Genomic DNA, 26,674 nt, shown 5'->3' with positions numbered 1-26,674 from the left:
TTTCTAAATAATATGGGACCTTAATGGAAAAAAAGAGAAAAATCCAACCTTCAATACAAGTGCATTTATTCAGTGGGGAAAAAATCCCACATAAAGAAATAATTATTTGACATCAAATAATGTGTGTCACAATTATTAGCACCCCTGGTGTTAATATTTTGTACAACCCCCTTTTGCCAACAAAATAGCACCTAATCTTCTCCTATAATGTTTCACAAGATGGGAAAAGACAGAAAGAGGGATCTTCAGCCATTCCTCTTTGCAGAATCTCTCTAAATCATCCAGAGACCTGGGTCCTCTCCTCTGTACTCTCCTCTTCAGCTCACCCCACAGGTTCTCAATGGGGTTGAGGTCAGGGGACTGAGATGGCCATGGGAGGAGCTTGATTTTGTGTCTGGTGAACCATTTCTGTGTAGATTTGGCCATATGTTTAGGGTCATTGTCTTGCTGAAAGACCCAGTGACGACCCAGCTTCAGCTTTCGGACAGAGGGCAACAGATTTTGATTTAAAATGTCCTGGTATTTCAAAGCATTCATGATGCCATGCACCCTAACAAGGTTCCCAGGGCCTTTGGAAGCGAAACAGCCCCACAGCATCACTGACCCACCCCCATACTTCACAGTGGGTATGAGGTGCTTTTCAGCATGCGCATCTTTCGTGGCACGCCAGACCCACTTAGAGTGTTTGTTGCCAAAAAGCTCAATCTTGGTCTCATCTGTCCAAAGCACACGGTCCCAGTTGAAGCCCCAATACCGCTGGGCGAACTCCAGACGTTTGCGTTTATGACTGTGAGTGAGGAAAGGTTTTCTCCGTGCATGCCTCCCAAACAGCTTGTTGGCGTGTAGACAGCGCCTGATGGTTGATTTGGAGACTTTGTGACCCCAGGATGCTACCATTTGTTGTAATTCTGTAACAGTGAGCTTTGAAGATCTTTTGATTTCTCTTACCATCCTCCTCACTGTGCGTGGTGGCAAAATAAACTTGGGTCCTCGTCCAGGCTTGTTTACCACTGTTCCAGTTGTTTTGAACTTCTTAATTATTCCTCTCACAGTGGATATGGGCAGCTGCAGTTGAGTGGCAATCTTCTTGTAGCCTCTGCCTGACCTGTGAAGGTCGACGCACATCTGCCTCACTTGTATGCTGTGTTCCTTTGTCTTTCCCATGTTTAAGAGTGGATAAGAGAAATGGCCTCGGTGTCACGTCATATTTATACCCCAGGGAAACAGGAAGTGATGAATTACTAATTAAATGTTCCTACATACTCTGGTAAACTTTGTAAACTACTGTAGAAATGACAGAAATGCTTCAATTATATTTATTTCCTGGGAATTGTTAAGGGTGCCAATAATTGTGGAACAGGTGATTTAATGAAAAATAATTATTTTTTAGTCAGGGATTTTTTTATTTTCTTACAATTCATTTGAGTTGAAGGCTACATTTTCCTACAATTTTCAGTGTGACAGTATTCTTCTGCAATAAACACTGAATTTATTTTAAGGCTTTTAACACATCTCAACCAGGGGTGCCAATAATTATGGAGGGCACTGTATATATGTATATATATATTTATATATAAAAAACCTTAAAAACCTATAAAAAAGTTAATTTTCATTAATCACCGCCTTGAGGATACATGGGGGTGGCGTATACAGACTGAATTTATCATTGTTGATCATATATCGATTTTCATCATATATGAATTTTACATTACTGGAAAAAAAATACAGAGGATATGACCTCTGTGTCCTCAATGGTAGTTACGGCCATGACACTGACACCTTTGCACTGGCTGGTCAAAACTTCACTGATGATTGTGTTGATGCATTGTCCTACATCAGTGTTTCCCAACCAGGGGTACGTGTACCACACTGCAGGGGGTGAGAGCATGAGTGAGAGCATGAGAGCATGAGAGCATGAGTGAGGGGGTACTCATGGTATGACAAAAAGGCTTACGGGGTACGCAAGACAAAAAAGGTTGGGAAACACTGTCCTACATCCCTGATAAGTTTGCAGAGAACTCACCAGAGCAGAGCCTACTGTAAACCTTTCCTTAAGCGTATACATCACTGAAACTTGAACGTCACAATGGCAGTATTTTCTGATGCAAATTAGGTTGTCATTGTGCAGCAACAAAGGGGGAAGCTCTGGTCATTGTGTCAACCTCTCCTTACACCTCACTCCATGGCTGAAGTGCCCTTGAGCAAGGCACCTAACCCCACACTGCTCCAGGGACTGTAACCAATACCCTGTAAAAGAACTGTAAGTCGCTTGGGATAAAAGGGTCAGCTATGTGTAATGTAATGTAATGTGTCAATGAGTTGGGTTTGTGTGTGTGCGTGTCTGCGTGCCTGTGTGCGCGCGTGCGTCTGTGTCTGTGTGTGTGCACATGCACATATACTGCATATGCTTCCATGTCTGAGAGAGAGAGAGAGAGAGAGAGAGAGAGAGAGAGAGAGAGAGAGAGAGAGAGAGAGAGAGAGATGAAAAATGGCTATAGAGGAGTAACCCACTGCTTTGTTGTGTTTCAGGCCTGCGTGTGCACTGGGAAAGCTCCATGCAACTGTGATGGTGTCAAAGGCAACAAGGTACGTATGAGTACCACCACACACACACTTCTACAAACACACACAGTACACACACAGCCTACACATCAATACATGATCCCTCATCTTCCAGCGTTGTGCATGCCAACCTTACTGAAGACCATACAACATATCAAACAAATTCAGAACTACCCTTTATCCTGTTGCAACTTTGATGAACCAATAGAAAAAAATAGAAACATTTTAAGCTTGAAAAACTCTGTATAACTAAAAACAAAGCTAAAAACAATACTTTTGTTTCCTAAGTATGTGTGATACTGGCTGATGTGCTGCTTTAAATCAACCCCTGCCCTCATCATGGTCAATGCTAAATGCATTTGCAGTGCTGTGGGGTTGTGCTGCCCTCTGCTGTCTGAGGCAGGAACTGTAGTTGCAGCAGAGCAAACTACCCGGCAGGGTTCAGGCAAGGTGAATGGGCTGCTCTGCAATAATATACTGCAACACTCTCTGCTCTGTACTAGAGTGGAGTTATCATCAGGATGAGGTTATCATTCTGGCCTCTGAAAGTAAAAATCCTGACTCACATTTGCCCCAGCTAAATATATGTGAACTAACTGATCCTTCTTAAGTTACAGGTCAGCAAAAATATAATACCATATACGTAGATCAAGACCAATGGTAGCCTATATGATGCACTGTAGAGAATTGCATAGATAGGCCAATACAGTTTGGGTAATATGGAGATTCCCCTATTGGGCAATAGGCCTACTGGATGTGGAGAATGAGGTATACTGTATGAAGGGGAGTATTCACAGACATGAGGTATTCTAAGAATCGGTCATCCAGGCACTTTACTATCGCTTTGCAACACATTCGTTTGGGGCACAAAGTTAATTAGCCAACCAGTACATCACTTGCTTTACTCCAAATTGGTGTCACATCGATTGCAAGAATACCTTCATTATCTATGCATACTGTATTAGTAATGAACAGAGCAAGAGACTATGCTATAGGCTATGAGTCCTACTATAAGAAAGCCATCTCTACACAGATTTAATCAGATTTTAAAAGGATTCAATCAGAACAGACATGATCAGAATATGGGTATTCATATCTTTATTAGCTGTTGGGCTTATTAGTCGTTCTTTTTCAAAATGTGTGCTGCCCATTCACATTTGACTCCACTGGTGGAAAGCGGAGCAAGTGCAAGTGCAGCCAAAGATCTCCATTTATGGTCATTCGAAGTGGTAGACATGGAGAAGAGTCACGCATTTATCTAGGCCTATGAAGTGTAATATAATCATTTGATGGTGTTGGTAAATATACAAACCCCAACTCCGATGAAGTTGGGACGTTTGGTAAACAGTGAATAAAATCAAAATGCTATCATTTTCAAAACATTCAATCTATTCATTAGATGGAGAATAGTGAAAAGACAACATATTAAGTGTTAAAACCGAGAAAAAATATTGTTTTGGGGGACATATGTACTCATTTCTAATTTGATAAATCCAACACGTCTCAAAAGAGTTGGGACGGGGATCAGTGAAATTTAGTAAACATTCAAATAAGATAAAACAACAAAGAAGAACTTTTCAAAATGAATTGTACTGACGGACAATATAGGTGTCCAGGTATAAGATCATCACAGAGAGGCTGAGTCACTCAGAATTAAAGATGCAAAGGGAATAATTACCATAGTTATTACATACATTTTTGAATTCCCTTTGATTTACCACGATTGAGTGTATATAAGACATATTTTTGTTAATAAAATCATTGTATAGGTTCATGACATCATGAAATATATATTGGCTGTAGTCTCACTCTAATTCCTGGAGTGCTAGAGCTATTGAAAATTGACCATATTAAGAATGCTTAATGCATGAAAATGACACAAGGGTTTAACATTCTCCTAAGCACCTGAGCTCACTTGAAATAGACCCAGAAGACATGGGAAACTGTCCTTTGCTTACAGAAGTCAGCAGAAGTTGTAGAAGTCCATTCTTTTTTACAATAATAGAGCATTGCACATCCTGTGCTACAGTGAAAATGGACCATCCAACTTGTGTTAGTGCTAGCTTCAAAAGTCAGCCTCCATGATGGCATGCGGATGCAGTAGTGCATTGGTTAAGATGTTCTCACTCATCTGTAGAGTTAAATACAGTGCTGAATGGTATAAATGGGTTTTAAACAGCATGAAAAGCCACTCATGCATTATATTTTGAAGGGAGATCTTCGATTACTGCCACATAGTAAGGTCAAATTGCATTCTCTACTATGTTTTAACAGTTTGGCTCCATCATAAGGACCAGCATGTGATAAAATGGTGGGTTTTTGGTCAACACCTGTCACACTGTAAGCACTACAGAAAGGAAAACATTGCAAAACATGACAAGGAATACACCCACCATTTAAGCTGGTGAAATCATGTCCAAGATAGGAATGAACACTGTTTTTTATATAAAATCATCTCATCGGTTAATGTATTTAACTGTTAAGTGTTGTCTTTTGTTTTGTTTTTAGTCTTCCTCGACATTTGCTGCCATTTATTGTCCCCGTCCCAACTCTTTTGAGACGTGTTGGATTTCTCAAATTAGAAATGAGTACATATGTCCCCCAAAACAATATTTTTTCTCGGTTTTAACACTTAATATGTTGTCTTTTCACTATTCTCCATCTAATGAATAGATTGAGTGTTTTGAAAATGATAGCATTTTGATTTTATTCACTGTTTACCAAACGTCCCAACTTCATCGGAGTTGGGGTTAGTATGCTACATGGAAAAGATGATGCTTATTACATGTAATAGGCTGTGTAAATTCTGGAAATAAACTGAAAACTACCCTTAACAGTCATGAAAATGCTTCATACCACATTCTACTTACCGTAGATGGAGTGAAACATTCATGATAACACAGCCAATGAGATAACGGTAGTGCTGTAACGGTACTGTGTTGAACCGAGAAATCGCAATATTCTGAGGGAGTCATGATACTGTATCAAGACGGCAGTACCGTGATGTGCCCTTTCAAAGTTCTGTTACCCTTCAGTGCAGAAAAAAAAGTTTTTTAGAATGATCAGTAGCCTTAGTAGCCTCTAAGTAACCTATTTTACCCAAACTATCATTAGTTTTTATTCATAATTTCATTATATAATGTTGGCAAATGTGGGAAAAGAGAATTGATTTTAAAAGATTAGTTTAAAAAATCATGGGGTGTATTGAACCATACGTCAAAAATCATGATATGAACTGAATTGTGAGATGATTGTATCCAGTGCTTAATTTGTCAAGCGGGAGGTCCCGGAGCGCAGAGGATGGGTGGCTCCCCCCCGAGGGGGGTCTGTGATGTCTTTCCCTGAGGTTCCATCCAAGGTTCCGGAGCTCTCGTCTGAGGTTCCGGAGCTAGCTCTCCCTTGCTCCCCCTCAAATTAAACACTGAGTCTATCGTTACATCTTCAGCCCTACAACAGGCTTCGGTACATCAGTTTGGGCCTCCCTTTGTCTCATCAGCACCACCACCCCATCAAAACTTACAGAGTACCCTCTGGTGGTCACTTATAGAACTGCAGCTTTTCACAGTGCACGAGCATTCTTGACAGAAGCCGTGTTAATTTAAGATTTGTTTTCATTTCACCGTGACACAATGGCAAGATCGATTATTAAAAACCAAAGTCCTCAAACCCTATAGTTTTTGTTCTGATTTGTGAATGTCCTGGAGAAACCAAACATTGTGGGCACGTTTCAGTCTTTGAGTGCGTCTCTGGTACTAACATACCGGTACATACACACAAGCCATGATGCTTCAAACTTTTGCCTCCCAAACATTATGTGCTTCAACGCTGGGCCTTTGTTTGAAAAGGAAGACACTTACACAGACTATTTCATGCTTATCTTTACTTCCAAGTGATTTAAGGTGCTTAAAGAGCAAAGCTGCATAACATACCAGAGTTTGTGAACTTGATTGAGTTCTGTTTCTGGTAAAAGGATGCACTTCAGTGTTTTTTCTGCAATGCTGTACAGTGCATTATTGGTCTCAGAATGCAAGGGTGAAATGTCTTTTGCTCAATGAGAACCTGTTGTCTATATTTTTGTGTCTGTTGATTGTTATGTGTTTTCCCCTTTGTGATAATGGAGCTGGCCACCTACTATATGTTAGTCCAATTTTGTATCTGGTATACCGTAGTGATTGGTTTTGTTTGGCAAAGTTGACTGTGCAGCCTGCTGTGCTCTACTATAGGCGCATTGTTCATTTTTGTTGAATACTCAGTTGTCTGCTTTTGAATCAGCTTATTTGGCAGTTTTAAATGTGTACATTTATTTTAACACAAATCCATTTCCTACCAAATTCCTACACTGTCCCAGCGAGAGAGAATGGAAAAGAGAATAGGATAAATGGTAAATCATTTCCACTGCTTGATTCAACACTAAATCAGTTGGTGTGTCGCTGAAGCCCACCTTTCCCTTCCTTTTCTGAGCAGGCAGCTAATGGTTGGAGATTATTTTAGTCTCCAAGTTCACCAAGTTCGTAGGGCAGCAGGGAAGCCTGGCTGTATTTCAACCTGAATGGTCACTTTACAGTATCAGCAAAGTTTAACCAATTTGGCCTTGTGCTGGTACCTGAGGAATTCCTGGGAAAAAACGTGACATCAAAGTACAACCCATCTGAATCAGCATTTTACTGTATGTATTGGTTTGGAACTGACCTGGGATCAGCCCTCCAGGAGTCTGTGCCTGCAATAGGGAGAAACAGAGAAGTTCACCAATCAGAGGTACATTCCTCAAAACCATAGTTGCTAACTACATTAGCTACTTTGTTGTTTGCAATGCAATTTTCCATTGGCAAGTACCGAAGTTGCTAACATGCTAACAACTAAGCTTTCGAGAAATGCATCCCAGATGTGTAGAAGTGATGTCTCTGTAGTGCACGGCAGTGGTTCCCAAACTTTACCATGACAAGGCCCCTCATATACCAGTATAGGCCCCTACATTCCAGCCAAAGCCCCCCTTACAAGGGTCGACTCGTGCCACACTTTTTTCCCTGCACATCCCTTTTCACAAACTAATGCCTCTTTTCCACCGCTGTTTTTCTGGTAGCCCTACAGCTTGACACAGCATGACTCGGCCACAACTTTTGTTTTTCGAATAAGCACCACACAGCTCAAACGTAAAGTGAATAGTGGCAGCCAAGTCACGCTTTGTCGAGCTGTAAGCCCACCAGAAAACCGGCATTGGAAAGATATGATATATAACATAATAATGATAATAGCAGTAATATTCATAAGTGTAATAGATTATCATAATGCTGTTGAGAATATTATTCATCTTATTTTTGGATAATTTGTGTTACGTTAACTATTCAGTCAACCAGCCACGGCCCCCCCAGCACCCCCTCGTGGCCCCCTAGGTATCCCCGGCCCCCACTTTGAGATCCACTGCTGTAGTGATTGCGGTGGTAGTATTGGGGTGGGGTAGCCTGATTGTCATAGACTTTCAAATCTTGCTTCGCCTCCGAAGGTATTGCGTCACTAGGAGGGTGCCGCCTGGGTAGGGGTGGGGGGCATGGTAGTGTGGGGGGCTACCTGAATGTCTCTAATCTTTACCCACCTGTGTGGTCTGGTTGGCGGGGGTGGGTGGGAGAGATGGCTGCCAGGGTAAGGCGCCCACCCAGGAGCCACAGACCACAGGTGACACCAGCTAACTGATTAGCCAAGTCACGCTAGTCGCCCCTGAAAACGCACGCCAGTCATGCACCTGTTCTCTTCTATGAGCATATTGTACATGTGTGTCTCTTTGTGAATTTGAATGTGTGTGTATTCCTATTGTGCGTGTTCTGTGTGTGTGTGTGTGTGTGTGTGTGTGTGTGTGTGTGTGTGTGTGTGTGTGTGTGTGTGTGTGTGTGTGTGTGTGTGTGCGTGTGTGTGTGTGTGTGTGTGTGTGTGTGTGTGTGTGTGTGTGTGTGTGTGTGTGTGTGTGTGTGTGTGTCCTTTTATGCATCCTATTCTTTTTCGTCTGTGCGTGCGTTCCTTTGTGTAAATTTGTATGTACGTAGGTATGTGTGATATGTGTTTCTGTATACCGTACGTCCATGGCTCTTGTCTTTTGTCCTTTGAGGAATTTCTGGTGGAGAAATAACATCTCCGCGCGGCGAGGAATGTGACTGGCTGGGCTCTGATCTGTTTTACGCTCCCATGCGTCACCTCTATCGCTTAAAAGAAAATATGACCTACAAAGATGAGCCGATCCCAACTCTGTGGCCCTCCAGCTTTAGAGTAATCTGCACTGCCATTGCCGCGAAGATGGTTCCCCGCCAGATAAGCTATCACTGTAAAAGTAGGGCGCTGGGGGCCTCTGTCGATTCAAACATGATGCTATACATCAGCCAGTGTATGTTTACATCGAACATGATGCTTTGTAATTGTTACACTGATAGGGTGTAACAGTAGAGACTGGGCATCTGTGACTGTAATCGGTCTCAAACATGATGCTTACATCGACGAGTAGGCCTGTATGTTTTTGTCAAACATGATGTGTATCGGCAAGTGTACGTGTATGGGTCAAAGAGGTTTTAGTACACAGTAAATGCTGTGGTGTTAATTCAACACTTAACGAGTTCTTTTGAGTCCAAATGATGTCCAATCAACTCTCTAAGTGTTAAATGAGCACTGCAGAATTGACTGTGTAGTAGCAAACGTCAGGGTGGCGCAACCACAAATAGTGCAACTATTGTATGGATTAAAAAAAAATCCATACAGGTACATAAATTACCCATTACTAAGTAAGTAGCCTCTTACTGCAGCTGGGGTCGTCGGCGACCCTTTTCACTTGCTGAAAATGCTCAACTACATCATAACAACATTGCTATGACATTACAGAGAGCCATAGTGCTGCGCTAAGGGGTTAATTTATAGGCATTAGGGGCCTCATTTATAAAACTTTGCGGAAGAAATGCGCCAAAAGATGGCGCACGCACGAAACTCAGGATGTGCGTGCGCAAGAAAATATTCAGATTTATAAAGCATGGCGCACGCACGTTCCACGTCGATTTCCCTTTATAAATCCCAACTGACTCTGAAGTTGCGGCAAATGTGCACACCTGTGGACACACCCATAATTATCTATGAATATTCAGTGAAACGCCCAAAATGAATATTTATATCTGTGGACGGCGTGCGGAAAGCAGACGAGATAGCCTATTTACCACATGTGGAGCAAACAGTTTTATTAGATAGGCCTAGAGAACGTTGGGCAAAGTGGAGCGGTTAAGTTTGGGAAGTCGTAGGCTACAAAAATAAAACCTTGCAGCATGTGGATGGTTATGTTGACAAAAATCACGCTATACCAGAAGTAAAAAATAAATAAAATAAGGATGGCATGGACATGAACCTGCCAAGTCATGGACATGAAGGCTAGTATTAATTGAGTTGTGAACAAGGGGAAAAATAGCTGCGTCAAGGAAACATCTCACATGTCCCCATGCGAAATTCACCGGTAGAAAATATATTCGTTGTCTCATCGCACCTCATAGGCCTATGCACGGGTTTAAACTTTTTTCAATAATTGCCGTTGGTCACACGCAGCTGTCTGCTTTCAGTTCAAAGCGACGCCCCAACTGTCGATCGACATATCCACAGACAGCATGACATATGGGCAGTTTCTAGTCTGTAGGCTATTTATTAAATGTGTGTATTATAAACGTGCATTATCCGTGTATATGGCCAGCTGTCAAATGCACACCTCTGCTTTTTTGATGACGAATAACCGCATGGAAAAGAAATGACATGCAACAAGAGAAACGAAGCTGTCCATTATGGCACTTGCGCTTGCCTGTATGGCTGAGAAAATCAACCATTACAGAAGCACTTGGGACTCGAGCAGATGATTCTGCAACTGGCTTAAATGTTGACGTAATTCCGTGTAGACTCGGAACACTTTATAGCCTACCGATACGATTATAGCCCGATACTGGAAAGGTCCGTGTTTATTGTTAATAAAATGTAGGGTATTTCCAAATGTAACGTAGGCCTATCCTAAACGTACAATTTCAAGCGTCTATTACATACATGTGGCTATGGATAGGCCAGGTGGGCCTACTTATTATTTTCCACCATGACCAAACAACAAACAACCGCGTTTTCGTTGCGAACTGGATTAACTAATTGTAAAGTGGCTATCGTGACATGTGACCTTTGATTTTTTTCTTCAACCAATTTCGGGTCGTTCTTCCAGCTACCTCCCGAGGTCGCGCTTTCCGCGTTTGGTCTTTTGTTTAGTACCTACGCATGGGTCAAACTTTGCGTGGAGCTGCGAATGTTTACCGCCAAGTTCTTTTTCTATAAATACCAAATCTTGCGGTAAATTTGGCGTGCGCAGTCTTTTGTGCGTACGTACCCGTTATAAATGAGGCCCTAGATGAATTACCCATTACTAATTCATTTATGGGAATTAGATGTTGTTGTACCTCCGTCTGAGCCCAAAAAAATGTCATTGACCCTGATATCAAACATGTTTCTTTTATTGTTGCACTGATAAAGTGCAACAGGTCAACAGGTCAATCCATGACTCTGTAATCGACTTCTCATCTCTGTCGGAATGGTTGTGTTGACTAGCTTGATTCTGATGCTTACAGTACATCGCAAGTGTATGTTTACACTATATCAGACATGATTTATAGGCCTATCGAAAGTGCATGTTTATAGCAAACATGTTTCTTTCATTGTTACAGTGATACAGTGGCACAGTAGAAGTAGGGCATCAACAGCTCTGTAATCGACTTCTCATCTCTGTTGGAATGGTGTTGTTGAATAGCTTGAGACTGATGCTTACAGTACATCGTCGAATGTACAGTATGTTTACAAATGTATATCAGACATGATGTATATCGGAAGTGTTTGTTTATGACGAGTTGTTTCTTTCATTGTACACTGATAAGGTGGCACAGTAAAAGTAGGGCATCAACGGCTATAATCGACTTTTAATCTCTGTCGGAATGGTGTGTTGACTACACGTAGCTTGAGCCTGATGCTTACAGTGCATCGTCGAGTGTATATTTACAGTGCCCTCCATAATTATTGGCACCCCTGGTTGAGATGTGTTAAAAGCCTTAAAATAAATTCAGTGTTTATTGCAGAAGAATACTGTCACACTGAAAATTGTAGGAAAATGTAGCCTTCAACTCAAATGAATTGTAAGAAAATAAAAAAATCCCTGACTGAAAAATAATTATTTTTCATTAAATCACCTGTTCCACAATTATTGGCACCCTTAACAATTCCCAGGAAATAAATATAATTGAAGCATTTCTGTCATTTCTACTGTAGTTTACAAAGTTTACCAGAGTATGTAGGAACATTTAATTAGTAATTCATCACTTCCTGTTTCCCTGGGGTATAAATATGACGTGACACCGAGGCCATTTCTCTTATCCACTCTTAAACATGGGAAAGACAAAGGAACACAGCATACAAGTGAGGCAGATGTGCGTCGACCTTCACAGGTCAGGCAGAGGCTACAAGAAGATTGCCACTCAACTGCAGCTGCCCATATCCACTGTGAGAGGAATAATTAAGAAGTTCAAAACAACTGGAACAGTGGTAAACAAGCCTGGACGAGGACCCAAGTTTATTTTGCCACCACGCACAGTGAGGAGGATGGTAAGAGAAATCAAAAGATCTCCAAAGCTCACTGTTACAGATTTACAACAAATGGTAGCATCCTGGGGTCACAAAGTCTCAAAATCAACCATCAGGCGCTGTCTACACGCCAACAAGCTGTTTGGGAGGCATGCACGGAGAAAACCTTTCCTCACTCACAATCATAAACGCAAGCGTCTGGAGTTCGCCAAGCGGTATTGGGGCTTCAACTGGGACCGTGTGCTTTGGTCAGATGAGACCAAGATTGAGCTTTTTGGCAACAAACACTCTAAGTGGGTCTGGCGTACCACGAAAGATGCGCATGCTGAAAAGCACCTCATACCCACTGTGAAGTATGGGGGTGGGTCAGTGATGCTGTGGGGCTGTTTCGCTTCCAAAGGCCCTGGGAACCTTGTTAGGGTGCATGGCATCATGAATGCTTTGAAATACCAGGACATTTTAAATCAAAATCTGTTGCCCTCTGCCCGAAAGCTGAAGCTGGGTCGTCACTGGGTCTTTCAGCAAGACAATGACCCTAAACATATGGCCAAATCTACACAGAAATGGTTCACCAGACACAAAATCAAGCTCCTCCCATGGCCATCTCAGTCCCCTGACCTCAACCCCATTGAGAACCTGTGGGGTGAGCTGAAGAGGAGAGTACCGAGGAGAGGACCCAGGTCTCTGGATGATTTAGAGAGATTCTGCAAAGAGGAATGGCTGAAGATCCCTCTTTCTGTCTTTTCCCATCTTGTGAAACATTATAGGAGAAGATTAGGTGCTGTTTTGTTGGCAAAAGGGGGTTGTACAAAATATTAACACCAGGGGTGCTAATAATTGTGACACACATTATTTGATGTCAAATAATTATTTCTTTATGTGGGATTTTTTCCCCACTGAATAAATGCACTTGTATTGAAGGTTGGATTTTTCTCTTTTTTTCCATTAAGGTCCCATATTATTTAGAAAAAAAAAAATAATAATTGGAAGCTAAAAAACACATCTCAACCAGGGGTGCCAATAATTATGGAGGGCACTGTATATCAGACACGATGTACATCGGAGGGGTATGCTTATAACAAACATGTTTCTTTCATTGTTACCTGTACACTGATAGGGTGGCACAGTAGAAGTAGGGCATAGGACATACTGTACATAGGTGGTTATGTAATCAGCTTCTCATGTCTGTCAAATTTGTGTGTTAACTTTAACATGATGAACCACGCACTGATGATGGCTTAAGAGCCGAAATACATCTGCTTGTGGACATGCTAGTAATCTATAAATGAATAATGAGACGTAGCTTGTGAGTGCTGTTTTTTCTAGCCTACTTTAAGTTGATTCCTCACATCAACCTGTATATGTTATGTATATATATATAATATATAAAACAAGATGTACAATATACCTGCAAGGGAATGTTTGCATCAAATATGTGTATTTTATTGCTACACTGGCATGGTTTTACAAAACGGAATGCATGGCTATGTTATTGGCTTGTCATGCCTGTCAAATTATTGTGATTAATAATTTGAAAACGGTAGGGCATAACAAACATGATGTAGCCCAAGAAGCACAATTTTGTGGCACAATTTTGAATCATCCTGCCATAGCTGGCTGGGCCACTAGAGGGCAGTACCCTGTTGACAGTGCATGACCACGAGCAAGTGCACAGTGAGTGCACACAGTGAGTGCATTACAATATGCGACCTTGCCTCCTCCACTTGTGCCTGTGGCCTCTCCCCACCTCCTGGTCCCTCCTCCATGGAGAAAACGATTAAGTTTCCCAGCTGTCAGCCTAGCCACAACAACTTTTGAGGGACTGTTTTTCATTCACCATCACAATTGCAAATGAGAAAAAGACTTTACAATTGAGCTTTTGTAAGATATTGAAATATAAATAATGCTGTTGTCAGTGATGTCATCATGACATATTACTTTTAAGCGACCTTGGGTTCCTTGAAAGGCGCTATATAAAACCAAGTTATTATTATTATTATATTACTTCCTGGTACGAGGCCACAAGCACAAGTGGAGGAAGCAAGTTCGCAGATTGGAACGCACACAATGCCCTATCTCAAAGCCCAGTGTTCTAGCCTTGCTAGGACGTGAAATGCTCATTGATTGGACATGCTTTCCACTGCTCTGCTGCTCCCCAAGGCCAACACAGCAAATGCTGTATTTTACCACAGTTTAGGTAGAAGTCTGTACAGTGGTAGATAAAGGGTGCATTCCAATATGCAGACTCCCATCTTCCATCCAGCCCGTACATCCCCAGATGGTTTTATCCCCAAAAAAATCCAATCTGACAGGTTGGTAAAATTATTTCCAAAATGGTAGTGCGACCCGTGAAGTGACCTGCTTGCATGAGACCAGAATCAACTTGTTTAATCCTGGGTGTGACTCATTGCCATCTCAAATACACCTTGTAAGCACTTTGCAATGAAGCAACAGTGCAATATAAACATTAAAACGTTTCTCCTTAATTATTAATTTGGATTCATAAGCATCATGCAAAGAGGGCCATTGAATACTAAATCAGTTTTGAACTAAGCAAGCCTCTTTCTCCTGTCCTGTGCCAAGGGGAAATAAGTTATGAGCAATATGTAGATGGTATCTCACCTCTCCCAGCCGTCCAATCACCAGGCCTGAAGAGTAACAAATCTTCCTTTCAACAAAAAAAAATCAATGGACAAGTCTTTTATGTTAGTACATTCAAAATTACAACCCTTGGAACTTGAGAGAAAAAAACTTCTCCATCAAGTCTTTCAGCCTACTGAGGAAACAAATCTCCTTTTAAGAAAATAATAAAATAGGTAAAAATTTGAAAAAAAAGTAAAGAAAAGAAAATTAGAAAAAAGAGGTAAAAGTTAATAAATAATATGTGTCTGGTTCTGTGGAAAGACACTGAGAACCAGGCCCTAATCAGGAGTTGCCTCCGCTAAGCCTGACAAGCATGGTGTCCGTCCACTCCGTGGCCTTGAAGGCAGTGATAAGAAGAGGCACCACTGCTACATCTTCATCTGGAACTCCTCTGGAGAGATTTAAGACCCTCTTACATAGCCAGGTTAATGCTATTATACAACCACGTTTCTTATATACTGTCAGACAGGTGCCTTATCTTATTTTGCTGATGCACGTGCCAGTCTATTGGTCAGTGACAGTTCAAAGAGTACATCTTTTTTGAAGTTCTGGTTGGTGTGGGGGTGTGGGGGCTTGTGGGGGTGGGGTGATGGGGGTCCCCCTCGCAGGGCAACAAAACTAGATTTCACTTCGTTCACTATCCGTGTCCAGCCCAGTGGGCTGTGTCCTTCGGGGTTACGACAAGTAATCTCCTTATCTCTCCCTCTGGTGGCCGAGACATGCTAAGCAGGTGTGCCAGCCATCTCTCTGTCCCACTGAAGAGAAGAGATCACAAATCACTTTGGCTTTGGTGGTGTGGTCACTTTCTCTTGTCTGATAGATTGTGTCATTGACTCACCTTGATCATTGCTTTGGCCAATGTGTATTTACATAGAGTGTAGTGGAAAGTGCGCACGCACATCCAGCAAAAAAGCATCAGCAGGTTCCAAATCAAAAAACTGTCACATGTAGGAGTGGGAAAGGATCTGCAGATCAAACAGTGGTTTGGAACATTAGCTTCTTCTAATAGTATCTTAATCTGTGCATTTGCCGTGCTGAAAAGTCTAAAATGTTTGCAAACAGAAAATATAGCTATACAGTATGAATACCAAAGCCAACCAATCAACACTTTTCTTAGAACAATATTTGCAGGGGAGAGGTTGCCACTATATGAGTAGAATTGTTAAACATGTGAGAGTAGGCCTACATTTATGGGGGCTGCCCCCTTGCACGGATGAGTCATAAAATACAGTTTCGCAGTGAACACTTGTGTGCTGTGGAGTTCTGTGTCACAATGACAATGGGAGTTGGAGTTTCCCAGGTGGGCTTTCACTTTCACATGATGTTGCTCTCTCTCTCTCTGTGTGTTCAAGGGCCATGTTGGCTATCCTGGCTTTGACGGACTTCCTGGGACGATGGGCTTCCCTGGACGCGAAGGCCCTCCAGGGCCAGTGGGCCCTAAGGTAGGTAAAAGCATGTGTGTGTGTGTGTGTGTGTGTGTGTGTGTGTGTGTGTGTGTGTGTGTGTGTGTGTGTGTGTGTGTGTGTGCACAGTTTGCAGACATTCCTTAATTGTACTTACAATACTGTTTTTTACCACTAAGTTAGAGCTGTGTGTGTGTGTGTGTGTGTGTGTGTGTGTGTGTGTGTGTGTGTGTGTGTGTGTGTGTGTGTGTGTGTGTGTGTGTGTGTGTGTGTGTGTGTGTGTGTGTGTGTGTGCGTGTATGTTCACACATACTGTAATCTCTGTTCCTTAAATACCACAGTGATCTCTGCTTTTGTTGCATAGATCATATTGTAAGCTATACAATGGAATCTCACAATTAACGCACAGTATGCCGTAATAATTGCTCTAAATGCTTATGTGGGTTTGTAAGTAGAAATACCACAATATTTTTCCAAAACATTTGCACATCTACAAAGTACTACAGACAGTAGCACAACTTTGAATCATCATGCCATAGCTGGCTGGGCCACTAGAGGGCAGTACCCTGTTGACAGTGCATGACCACGAGCATGTGCACAGTGAGTGCACACACTGCTCTGCTCACAGACATCATATAGGAAGACTAGATGCGTCGTCCGCGTTCCCGTCATGCAAGCCGAACGTCCGCGCATGGCGGCCATGTTAAAGCAGCCTTCTGGCTCAACCAGTTGCAGTGAGTTTTGGGTGTTGTATACTCTTCAGATGGCCATAATTCCCTCAAATTTATATCGATTTTCGAAAGGGTTGTTTTTTTATACAGTATAAAAAATTCCAAACGAAAGTATATGTTGATACTGCATAGTGATGAATATTCACAATATTATTATATTATATTACATTATATTATGTGCATAGGTCTAAAATCATGTATAATATAGTTCAGTAGGCTTATTCATGTAATTAAATAGATCCCATAAACAAATGCACAACGTAATCTTTTATATTTTCAGTAAAATAACAAATAAACGTTCACTTGTAGTATATGCTTTGGTTTCGACAGCTCCACCTTGTGTTCAAAATGAGTCGTGACGCTAAAGCCATCCAGATAGAATGAACCTGTTGCGCTGTACATCTCTCTTCCAGTACGTCATCTCTGTCGTCTTTAATTTGGTGCAATGAATATATCCATGCCGTCAACGTAATGCACAGCAATGGTTAAAATGTGTATTTGCTGTAGGTCTATCTAAATGTTTGGACAAATAGGTTAAGTGGGAAGCATAGGTCTACTACTCTCCTGGGCGTTTTACCCCAGTCTACACTTAAGTTTTAAGGAGCCCTACCATTTATAAACACGTGTCAATATTTCAGCGAAGCAACAGAATACATTTTTAAGTATCCCAACGCTTCAACTCTTCAGTTTACTTCAGGTGTAACGGAGGGTCTGTGGAGAGTTTAGGCTGCTCTAATATGGCCGACCTGTGCGGACGTGCTTGAAATACGCGATGACGTATCTAGTCTTCATATATGATGTCTGTGGCTCTGCTGCTCCCTGAGGCCACCACAGGAAATGCTGTATTTAAAACAGTTTGGGTAGGAGTCTGCACAGTGGTAGATAGACTGTCTTACCACAGCCAGTCTACAAACAGCCTCCCCACTCGCCATTCAACCCATGCCTGCAGTTCACTGAGCGGCGCTGTGGAGCGAGCACAGCCCATTCATTCTGAATAGTCTGCACTCCTCCGTTGGCGCCCCTAGAGTGTAGGACCACCTGGAAAAAAGCGCAGAGTGGAGTCTCTCGTGGAGTCACTCTTAGAACCTCTCTGGTTTTACCATTCTCACACATTCTCAGAGATTTAGCTCTTCCTGCTCATCCATGACGGCACCTGTCCATTTCATTAGCGGCCACGCTTTCCAAATCCTCCCCATCCATAGGGGGTGCAAGCGGACATCATCCTGTATCCCAGGACCAAGGCCAGCTACCATGGCAAATATGGGCTTGCTGTACACGAAGGGCTCATAGGGGACTAGTGGAGTGAGAAGTCTACACTAGATGTGCTTGAAGATGTGGTTTGGGTCTTTTAGTACTTTGTTTTGACTTCTTTGATTAAGGCTGGTTGATATATGTTGGGGTTTTTAATGTTGCAGCCAAGTACAAAAAAACATTGGGAAGATTTTTTTATGAATTAAGTGAACCTCCCGCTTCTTTTTTGACCCTTATGTTTTACTGCATTCTCTTCTCAGAACACAATTGTTAAAGGAAAAAAACAGCATTTTGTTTTTATGAAACATTTATAATGTTGTGAAAGCTTTTTTTATTATTAAATGGTTGTCAATGTTGTATTAGGCATTGCCATTTTCACAGAACTCTCTTTTCTCTACAGGGGGAGAAAGGCCTTCCTGGCCTAAATGGAAAACAAGGATCTCGGGTATGGAGCCTCAACTTACTCAAACCCTTTCCACCTGTCAATTCAGAAATTCTTGTGTCGTGGCAGATTTGAATTCCCCCTTTCTCATATGTGTTGCTCTGTGTGTGTGCATGTACACATGTGTTTTTGAGCGTACTGTATGTCTGCTGTGCTGTAAGATGTGTTTTTTATTTAAATTCAAATTTAAATTTCTACTATGCTGATTATGAGTCAAACTGAAGGTAGCTTACAATGATTGTCTTAGGATTCTCCTAAAGAAACCAAGGAGTACTAGAGCAAGTGGGTTATTCTGCGAATTTGGTCTAACTACTTTTATGGCACTGTTAAGAAATCTTGCCTTTAAGTTCATGAGAAAGCTTGATTATGCAAAAAAAATGAGCATATCGCTCAATTGGATGATCCAAGTCGTAGCTCTGTAAGATATATGTCTACTATCTGTGAACACTGGCATGAATGTCTTCACTAGCTTCCTTTTATTGTATGTGTATTTTTATTGTATTGTTGATGTGTGTATTGTAATGTGTCCAATGTGGGCCCTGAGCCTGTAATAAAGTTTATAAACTGTGCTGTGTTTAGGGCTTGACAGGAGTGCCAGGATTCTCAGGACCACCAGGACAGCCGGTAAGATGCTGCACACTCTAACAGACTTGACTGTGATTGTGCATGGTGGCCACACTTATGCAACTATGATGCATTATTTAGAAATGTTTTCAACGAATGTACAATCTTTAATTACACTGCCGACTGTGTAATCTTCTGTAGGGTTTACCTGGAAATGAAGGGCCTATGGGACCACCTGGAATCCCTGGATGCAATGGCACAAAGGTAGTAGCGTACCCATGTTTGCTACCACACGTTACAAAATTACACATGACCACATATTATGCACGCACACACTCAGTCACTCAATCACTTACACAGCGTGTGTCTCTCTCTCTCTTTCTCTCTCTCTCTCAGGGTGACCCTGGGATTCCAGGTCTACCGGGCCTGCCAGGAAGACAAGGCTTCCAGGTACGAGCCGCTCAGTCCACCTGTCGATCATCATCATCAATTAACACACACTTGACTAGTTTCCACTTAGACAAGATGATGTTCCCCACACTGTGTTCATACGGTGTCTTCCTCTCTTCCCTTCCTCTCTTCCCTTCCTCTCTTCTCTTCCTCTCTTCTCTTCCTCTCTTCTCTTCCTCTCTTCCCTTCCTCTCTTCCCTTCCTCTCTTCTCTTCCTCTTCACAGGGTCTTCCTGGGCCACAAGGATTGAAGGTCTGTGTTAGACACAAATTCTAGTGTGTGTGTGTGCGTGTGTGCGTGTGCGTGTGTGTGTGTGTGTGTGTGTGTGTGTGTGTGTGTGTGTGTGTGTGTGTGTGTGTGTGTGTGTGTGTGTGTGTGTGTGTGTGTGTGTGTGTGTGTGTGTGTGCATAAAAAATATCTGCCGTAAATGTTGTGCGTAACAGAAACAGTTTGCAGACATTCCTTATTTGTACAACACTGATTCTTGAGAAAGTGGCTAAAACAGGTTGTAATCTTGAAAGAAAAAAACGAAGTGAATTACAAAATAATATGGTATATCCTCGTAGACAAAGGTCTTGGCTTTTCAGAAATGCACAAGGCCAATCTCCCCATTTTGATTTTTTTTCAGTAATCAGGTTTTCCTCCGATCATACCTTGTTTTTTGTCAACACCGTCAGACACAATTAAAAGCAATAAAAAGTGTATTGATTTGGTTGCATATGTATCTGGAGTTCTTAAGTGATTGTGTGTGTTTTTTGGTTCACACATACGCCTTTAAAAGTTGAAAATTCACTTTCATTCTATTTTAATACTGCTTCATGTGTTCTAATTTAAAAATATGTGCTGTCAGACAATGCTTACTTAATGCCTAAATAGATCAAACATTTTTTTTTAATTTCACAAATATTCGTGTAGGCTTAAAGTTGCAATTACTTTGATAATTCAACAACTCGAAAGGAAAATTTTGTAAGCACATTCATTTAAAATGTCCAAAACTCCTTCTTACGGTGGTGATTTAAGAACTGACGGTGGTGACAGTAATCTGAAGGTGGTGAAAGTGACCTAATTATTACCTACATTTAGCAAAATAAATACCCCTCTCAAGTCAATGACATCTAGTATAAACACTTTATTTTTGTGTGTGCACAGTATGTTTGTGCATGTGTTTTTTCTTCATTTATTAGATACTCTAGGAAGTAGACCTAGATTATTGAAAATGTGGCATAAACAGGTTTTAAGTTGTTCAAATCCAAAATATAGAGGTGTATTATCATAGATGAAGGTCTTGGCTGTGCAGTGAATGTATTGGCCAAGCTCCCCATGTTTTACATTTCTCATAAAATGGGCTCGCTCTTGGTTTTGTCACCAGCGTCAGACAGAATTAGAAATTAAAAAATGTGTTTACTGTATTTAAGTGAATTACTTTTGCAATTCAACATAATTGTAGATACTTATTGGAAGCATATTCTTAAAACTTGTTAAAAACATGTAAAACACATGCTTTTTTGTGAACTACATAAGATGTCACCACCGTCAGGTTTTGTGACAAAAAACCCTCCAAATGCACCGCAGTGGAGGCTGGAGTGTAAGTTTGGGTCACAATTATTACTAACATGTCTGGTAATGTTTCATTAACCAGCACAATTTAGTAAAATATGGAACAAGATGATGAGCGGAACAAAATCTGACGGTGGTGACATCTGACGGTGTGAGACAAAAAAACACTCTTTTACATATTGTGCATTTTTTGCTCACATTAGCCACTTCCTTTTCGCTCTGTTTCTTAGGGGCTTCATGCCGCTTCTGAAAAAGTATATATAATTAACATTAATGTAACATAATAGTATTAAAACCCCCGACGGTGTTGACAGTTTATGGTTGGGACAGTACCAGTGTCCAAACAAATTAAGAAATTGAGGAGAAATTAGTAAACTTACAGGAGCTTCAGTGATGGTGAAGTATTCAGTAGAGCTAAAGGTTTGAAAAGGGGTCCTAAGTAATGACGATGACCTTGTGCATACCTGATTTTATTGTCTTTTAAAAAAAATCTGACGGTGGTGACTAATATGCTGGACAGACTTTGAGCAATCAGAAAATAGTAGTAAATATTGCTTTACACACACTATGTGCATATCTGCAGAACCACTTCAATATGGACTTTCACATCATGGTGATATTATTCAATAATATCAGTGATTTTTACATTTTAAGTCAATTGAAATGATGATGTCTTTCCTTGGGACAGCTGTTTTTACAGGGTGTGGGCAGGTTTATAGCCATGAAAAGTAATAAAATTACACTTAAATATTTCAAACGACTGTACATTTGTGTAACAGACCCCTGGGTCTTTACCTGGATTCATTTTGTTCATGAAAATATAATTTATTTTCATCAGAATTGGCAGTTTATTGCAGAGACATGTTTTAGCCGCTTTCTCAAGAATCAGTGACATACTGTTTTTTTACCATTAAGTCAGTGTGTATGTGTGTGCGTGTGCGTGTGTGTGTGTGTGTGCGTGCGTGCGTGCGTGTGTGTGTGTGTGTGTGTGTGTGTGTAATTATGTACTCCTATTGTCCTCTACAGGGTGACACAATCTTCATTGACTACCACCTCCCAGATATACGAGGAGAACAGGGCCTTCCAGGAGCAGACGGAAAACCAGTAAGAATACACACACACGCGTGTGCGCACACACAGACACACACGCACACACACACACACACACACACACACACACACACACACACACACACACACACAGGGCCGCTGACAGCTTTCGCTGAGCCCAGGACAAAGTCCCCCTACCCTCCCTGGGCCCGGGACAACATACCCATTTGTCCCCCTGTTGCTGTGCCTGCACACACACACATACACACACACACACACACACACACACACACACACACACACACACACACACACACACACACACACACACACACACACACACACACACACACACACACAGTATAACTGCTGCACATTGATTCCTTCAAATTGGGATGCGCACAATTGTCTTGCAGATACAGAAGCTGTTTTCAGATGAAGTGATTATTGATTGGTTATTTATTTCAGGGTGTTACGGGGCTTCCAGGAGACCCAGGGGCGCCAGGACCAATGGGGCCCGTCGGAAACTCTGTGAGTTGGTTCACTTCCTGCCACAGTTGCTGAACTTCCTGCTGTGGTTGTTGTAGAGGTGCTGTATCTGTGAAAAGGAAAACCGTATAGATGTCAGGGTTGGCTTTTAATGTTTTGATGATGTTCATTGCTTGAGTCTTTGTTAAGACTGTAAAAACCTGCTCACTTGCAAAGAATATGTTTCCAGTGTGCTTATATGTGAACAAAATAAGTACGTAAATCCCATATAAATATTCACAATTGAAATGTACCACTTTACCAAGAACTTCAGATAACAAGTAAAGTATTTTTTTGTCTGAAACCATCTCGATGGGTCACATTTTCACTATTACCTGTCCTGTCTTGCACTTTGTCAGTCTGTAAAATGTCAGTCCTGTGTATGTCTATGTCTTGGCATGGTATAGAGAGAGAAGCGTGATTTAATTTTCCTTTTATGACTTGTGTATATGAAGTGACAATTAAAGCTGACTTGAGTTGACTTGTCTGTACTTTGATGCTCATGTCCATTCTCCATTGCTCCTCAGGGTAGACCTGGCTTACCGGGAATACAGGGAGAGAAGGTATGTCATGCAAACTTTCAACACACCCACGTGTATCCAAGATATATCTTTTATTCTTTTGATGTCACTTTCTCCCATTCTCCTGCTCTCTGGTGTGTGTGTGCGTCTGTCTGTCTGTCTGTCTGTCTGTCATTCTGATATGATTTTTTTTTGTCATGTTTCAGGGTCTGGAGGGTCGTAGCACTGGTACACCTGGCCGTAAAGGTGTAAAGGTCAGTTCTGCTTCTGCTTTACTCTCATCGCTCACTCCTTACAGCTGTCATATTATTATTATATTATTATACATGCTGTATCTATCATGTTCGCCTCAATAAAAAGGTTATGTAGAGTATGAAAGAATGAGCTGTTATGATCAAAATCACGCTTATCACTCTGTGCATTCTTTTCCACTGACTTGATGTATCTGTATCTACTGTTATGTATATTGCAACCAAGCAAGCATTCTGTGGTACTGTACTGTAAGTCCTGAAGAAAACCACTGTTCAAACATAAAGGGACACTGTGCAGGAAATTGTCAAAAAGGGTACTACAATATGCTGCGAATTGAAAATGGGCTGCTTATTGCCAAGTTTCCGAAGTAATAAACTAATATTTTCTAGTATGGTCCAAGTACAGTCATTTTTGCAGCTAAAAATGGCTATTTCTGGAAATTCAAAATGGCAGACCATGGAGAAGATCCCCCTTTTCATGTAAGAAAAGTGCAATTTTTTCAGTCATAATGAATACTTCATTTAAGTATTCATGAAAAAGGTAACATTAGTGAATGGGAAGCATGCATTCTGGAAATAAACATCTAAAAATCTCACACCGTGTCCCTTTAACAATACCATATTAAGCAGCAGACCATGTCTGGTTGGGTTATATACTGCACTGTATGTTATGAGGTCGAAATCTAATAATGTATTTGTAACCTCCAGGGTCATCCAGGACCTCCTGGCACACCAGGTGTTAAAGGTATAAAGCTGTACGCTTCAGGACCCAAAGAGTTAAAGGTAAGAATATTATAATTGTAAAAAAGGTTACGCACGGCACGCACGCACACACACACACACACACACACACACACACACACACACACACACACACACACACACACACACACACACACACACACACACACACACACACACACAGAGTAGCCATTAATCGTGTTCACTCTCCGCAGGGAGAGCCAGGAGATGTTGGGGAGATTGGGGACCCTGGACAGCCGGTAAGGAAATAATGACATCATCTAAATATCTACAATGGTTTTCCATCAAGCCCAACTCTTTGAGTTTGATGGATCAATCAATATGGGTCCATATTGATTGTTTGGGTCAATCAATATGGACATACAGTATGGTGAATTCAGGTAAATGGGGCGACTTTGGGCCATTCGCTTATATGCCAAAAAAGTGGCCCGATTTACCTGAATTCATCATATCTGAGTTCATTTCTGTTTCATTCTACTTGTTGTTATTAGTGACTTTATGGGTTGTTTCTGTCATGTCTGACAGGGTGCTGCAGGACCTCGCGGATATAAAGGGATCAAGGGAGACCCAGGAGAGCCAGGCGGTCCGGTAAAGACACCAAAACACACCAGCGCCTTCACACTCACTCTAGTCCAGTGATTCCCAACCTTTTGTCTCTCATGTACCCCCCAAGCCATTTCATTGTACCATGAGTACCCCCTAACTCATGTTTTACATTGCTTTTTCTATTCCAGTGTGACTTTGCTCCATGCATTTGTTCAAATTAAATTTTCCCAATTACCCCCTGCAGTATGCTCGCGTACCCCTAGTGGTACACGTACCCCTGGTTGGGAAACACTGCTCTAGTCGAACTGAAATAAGAGTCATGCCTGTAATCACTATACACCTATACACTGTATAATACATGGCCCGTCTTCAACTTAATATCTGTTCAGCCAACTAGCTGACAAATGAATAGATCAAAGCTTATGACCTTCTGAGGCATTGATTTCTTGTCATATTTTGATAGATTTATGATTTTTAAAGTGTATGCTTCCGCCTTCCGCCTTGACAGGGGAAACCAGGAAAGGATGGTGCGACAGGAAACATTGGTTTAACGGTAAATCCATTTTTATGTATTTCTTTTTTTTTGCTCGTTTGTTTCTAATATTACTGGCGTGTAACCCTGGTTATGTGTTTGTCTCTTCAGGGGGAGATTGGGCAGGTCGGCCCCCCAGGCCCCCCGGGTATTGACGGTGTCGTGGTGAGTAACACATGAGATGCCATACAGTACCACCCTTATGACTTAATACAACTCTGTTGGAATGGATCCCACGTTGTTGCACTAGTGACTCGAATAGGAGGATTTATCCTTCTTACCATGCCGAATGTCTTTGACATGTCACATGCATGCGCTGTATCTTTGTTTGTGTTGTACTGATATCACATTATGCTTATGTTTGTTTGTTCCATAGGGGGAAAAGGGCGACCAAGGCCCTCCTGGTCCTCCAGGAGATGTGAGTAATACTGGATTATCTTTATTTTGCATTTTTTTTTCTAATTTATCCTTTATTTAGCCAGGATTGTCCCATTGAGACTACAGTCTCTTCTGCCAGGGAGTCCTGGTCAAAATGGCAGCATACATATAATTACAGACACAGACAAACACATAGACAAAAAGGAAAATAAATGTACAAAAAAACACATTAAGAAGAATAAGTTTACATAAAACGTATTTTGAGATTAAAAAAGTAGCCTATGTGCTGCATAGTCAGAAACAATGACACTCCTCTGTGTATACTGTATTAATTTCATATGTACTGTGTGTGTATAGTACATACTAGCTGGATTGCATACCTTACTCAAGGGCACCTTGGGGGGATAAGTCCATAGCAAAGACATGTACTGTAACTATCATGATCAGAAAGGCTATGCTGAGAAGTTTCATATGAGAATACAATATGAAACTAACTCCCCAAAATAAATAGTGTTATGCACCTAAAGAATTTAAATTCATAATGCAAAATCTTTATCTTTACAGAGGACCTAGTCAAGGTGGTACTGAAGGTGTTTGTTGTCAAGGTCTTAACAATAAAGCCTTAACTATTAAGTGTTATGAGAAACCCTGGTACAGTTGCCATGATGAATTCTCCAAAGGATGTCTTCACAGACCACCATGACTCACCTGTTCTTACCTGGCTGTTCCTCTGTGTTTTAGCTGATCAATATCGCCAAGGTGATTAAAGGAGCGCCAGGGGTGCCTGGACTGCCTGGTCTCCCGGGTCGAAATGGACCCCAAGGTAAACTCCACTAGCACCTGCACAAGTAGTGAACACAGTGTGCAGAGGACAGTTTAAATCAGGGA

The 26,674-nt window shown here is 41.5% G+C and overlaps 1 protein-coding gene across 1 annotated transcript in view; it reads left to right on the top strand.

Annotated features, from left to right (window-relative positions):
• Positions 1 to 26,674, top strand: part of col4a3 (collagen, type IV, alpha 3) — an 89,751-nt gene that overhangs the window by 31,090 nt on the left and 31,987 nt on the right. Inside the window, exons 2-19 of the mRNA XM_063204580.1 lie at positions 2,530 to 2,586; positions 16,173 to 16,262; positions 18,606 to 18,650; positions 19,227 to 19,271; positions 19,413 to 19,475; positions 19,608 to 19,661; positions 19,887 to 19,913; positions 22,245 to 22,322; positions 22,737 to 22,799; positions 23,324 to 23,359; positions 23,524 to 23,571; positions 24,277 to 24,351; positions 24,525 to 24,569; positions 24,856 to 24,918; positions 25,385 to 25,429; positions 25,520 to 25,573; positions 25,785 to 25,826; positions 26,528 to 26,609. Of these exons, the coding sequence (XP_063060650.1) occupies positions 2,530 to 2,586; positions 16,173 to 16,262; positions 18,606 to 18,650; positions 19,227 to 19,271; positions 19,413 to 19,475; positions 19,608 to 19,661; positions 19,887 to 19,913; positions 22,245 to 22,322; positions 22,737 to 22,799; positions 23,324 to 23,359; positions 23,524 to 23,571; positions 24,277 to 24,351; positions 24,525 to 24,569; positions 24,856 to 24,918; positions 25,385 to 25,429; positions 25,520 to 25,573; positions 25,785 to 25,826; positions 26,528 to 26,609 (1,012 nt within the window). The remainder of the gene's footprint in view (positions 1 to 2,529; positions 2,587 to 16,172; positions 16,263 to 18,605; positions 18,651 to 19,226; positions 19,272 to 19,412; positions 19,476 to 19,607; positions 19,662 to 19,886; positions 19,914 to 22,244; positions 22,323 to 22,736; positions 22,800 to 23,323; positions 23,360 to 23,523; positions 23,572 to 24,276; positions 24,352 to 24,524; positions 24,570 to 24,855; positions 24,919 to 25,384; positions 25,430 to 25,519; positions 25,574 to 25,784; positions 25,827 to 26,527; positions 26,610 to 26,674) is intronic.

Source organism: Engraulis encrasicolus, chromosome 8 (genome assembly GCF_034702125.1).
Source record: "Engraulis encrasicolus isolate BLACKSEA-1 chromosome 8, IST_EnEncr_1.0, whole genome shotgun sequence".
In the NCBI taxonomy this organism is placed as follows: domain Eukaryota; kingdom Metazoa; phylum Chordata; class Actinopteri; order Clupeiformes; family Engraulidae; genus Engraulis; species Engraulis encrasicolus.
Note: the sequence above shows the minus strand (reverse complement) of the source record. Positions and strands in the feature narration are given on the sequence as shown.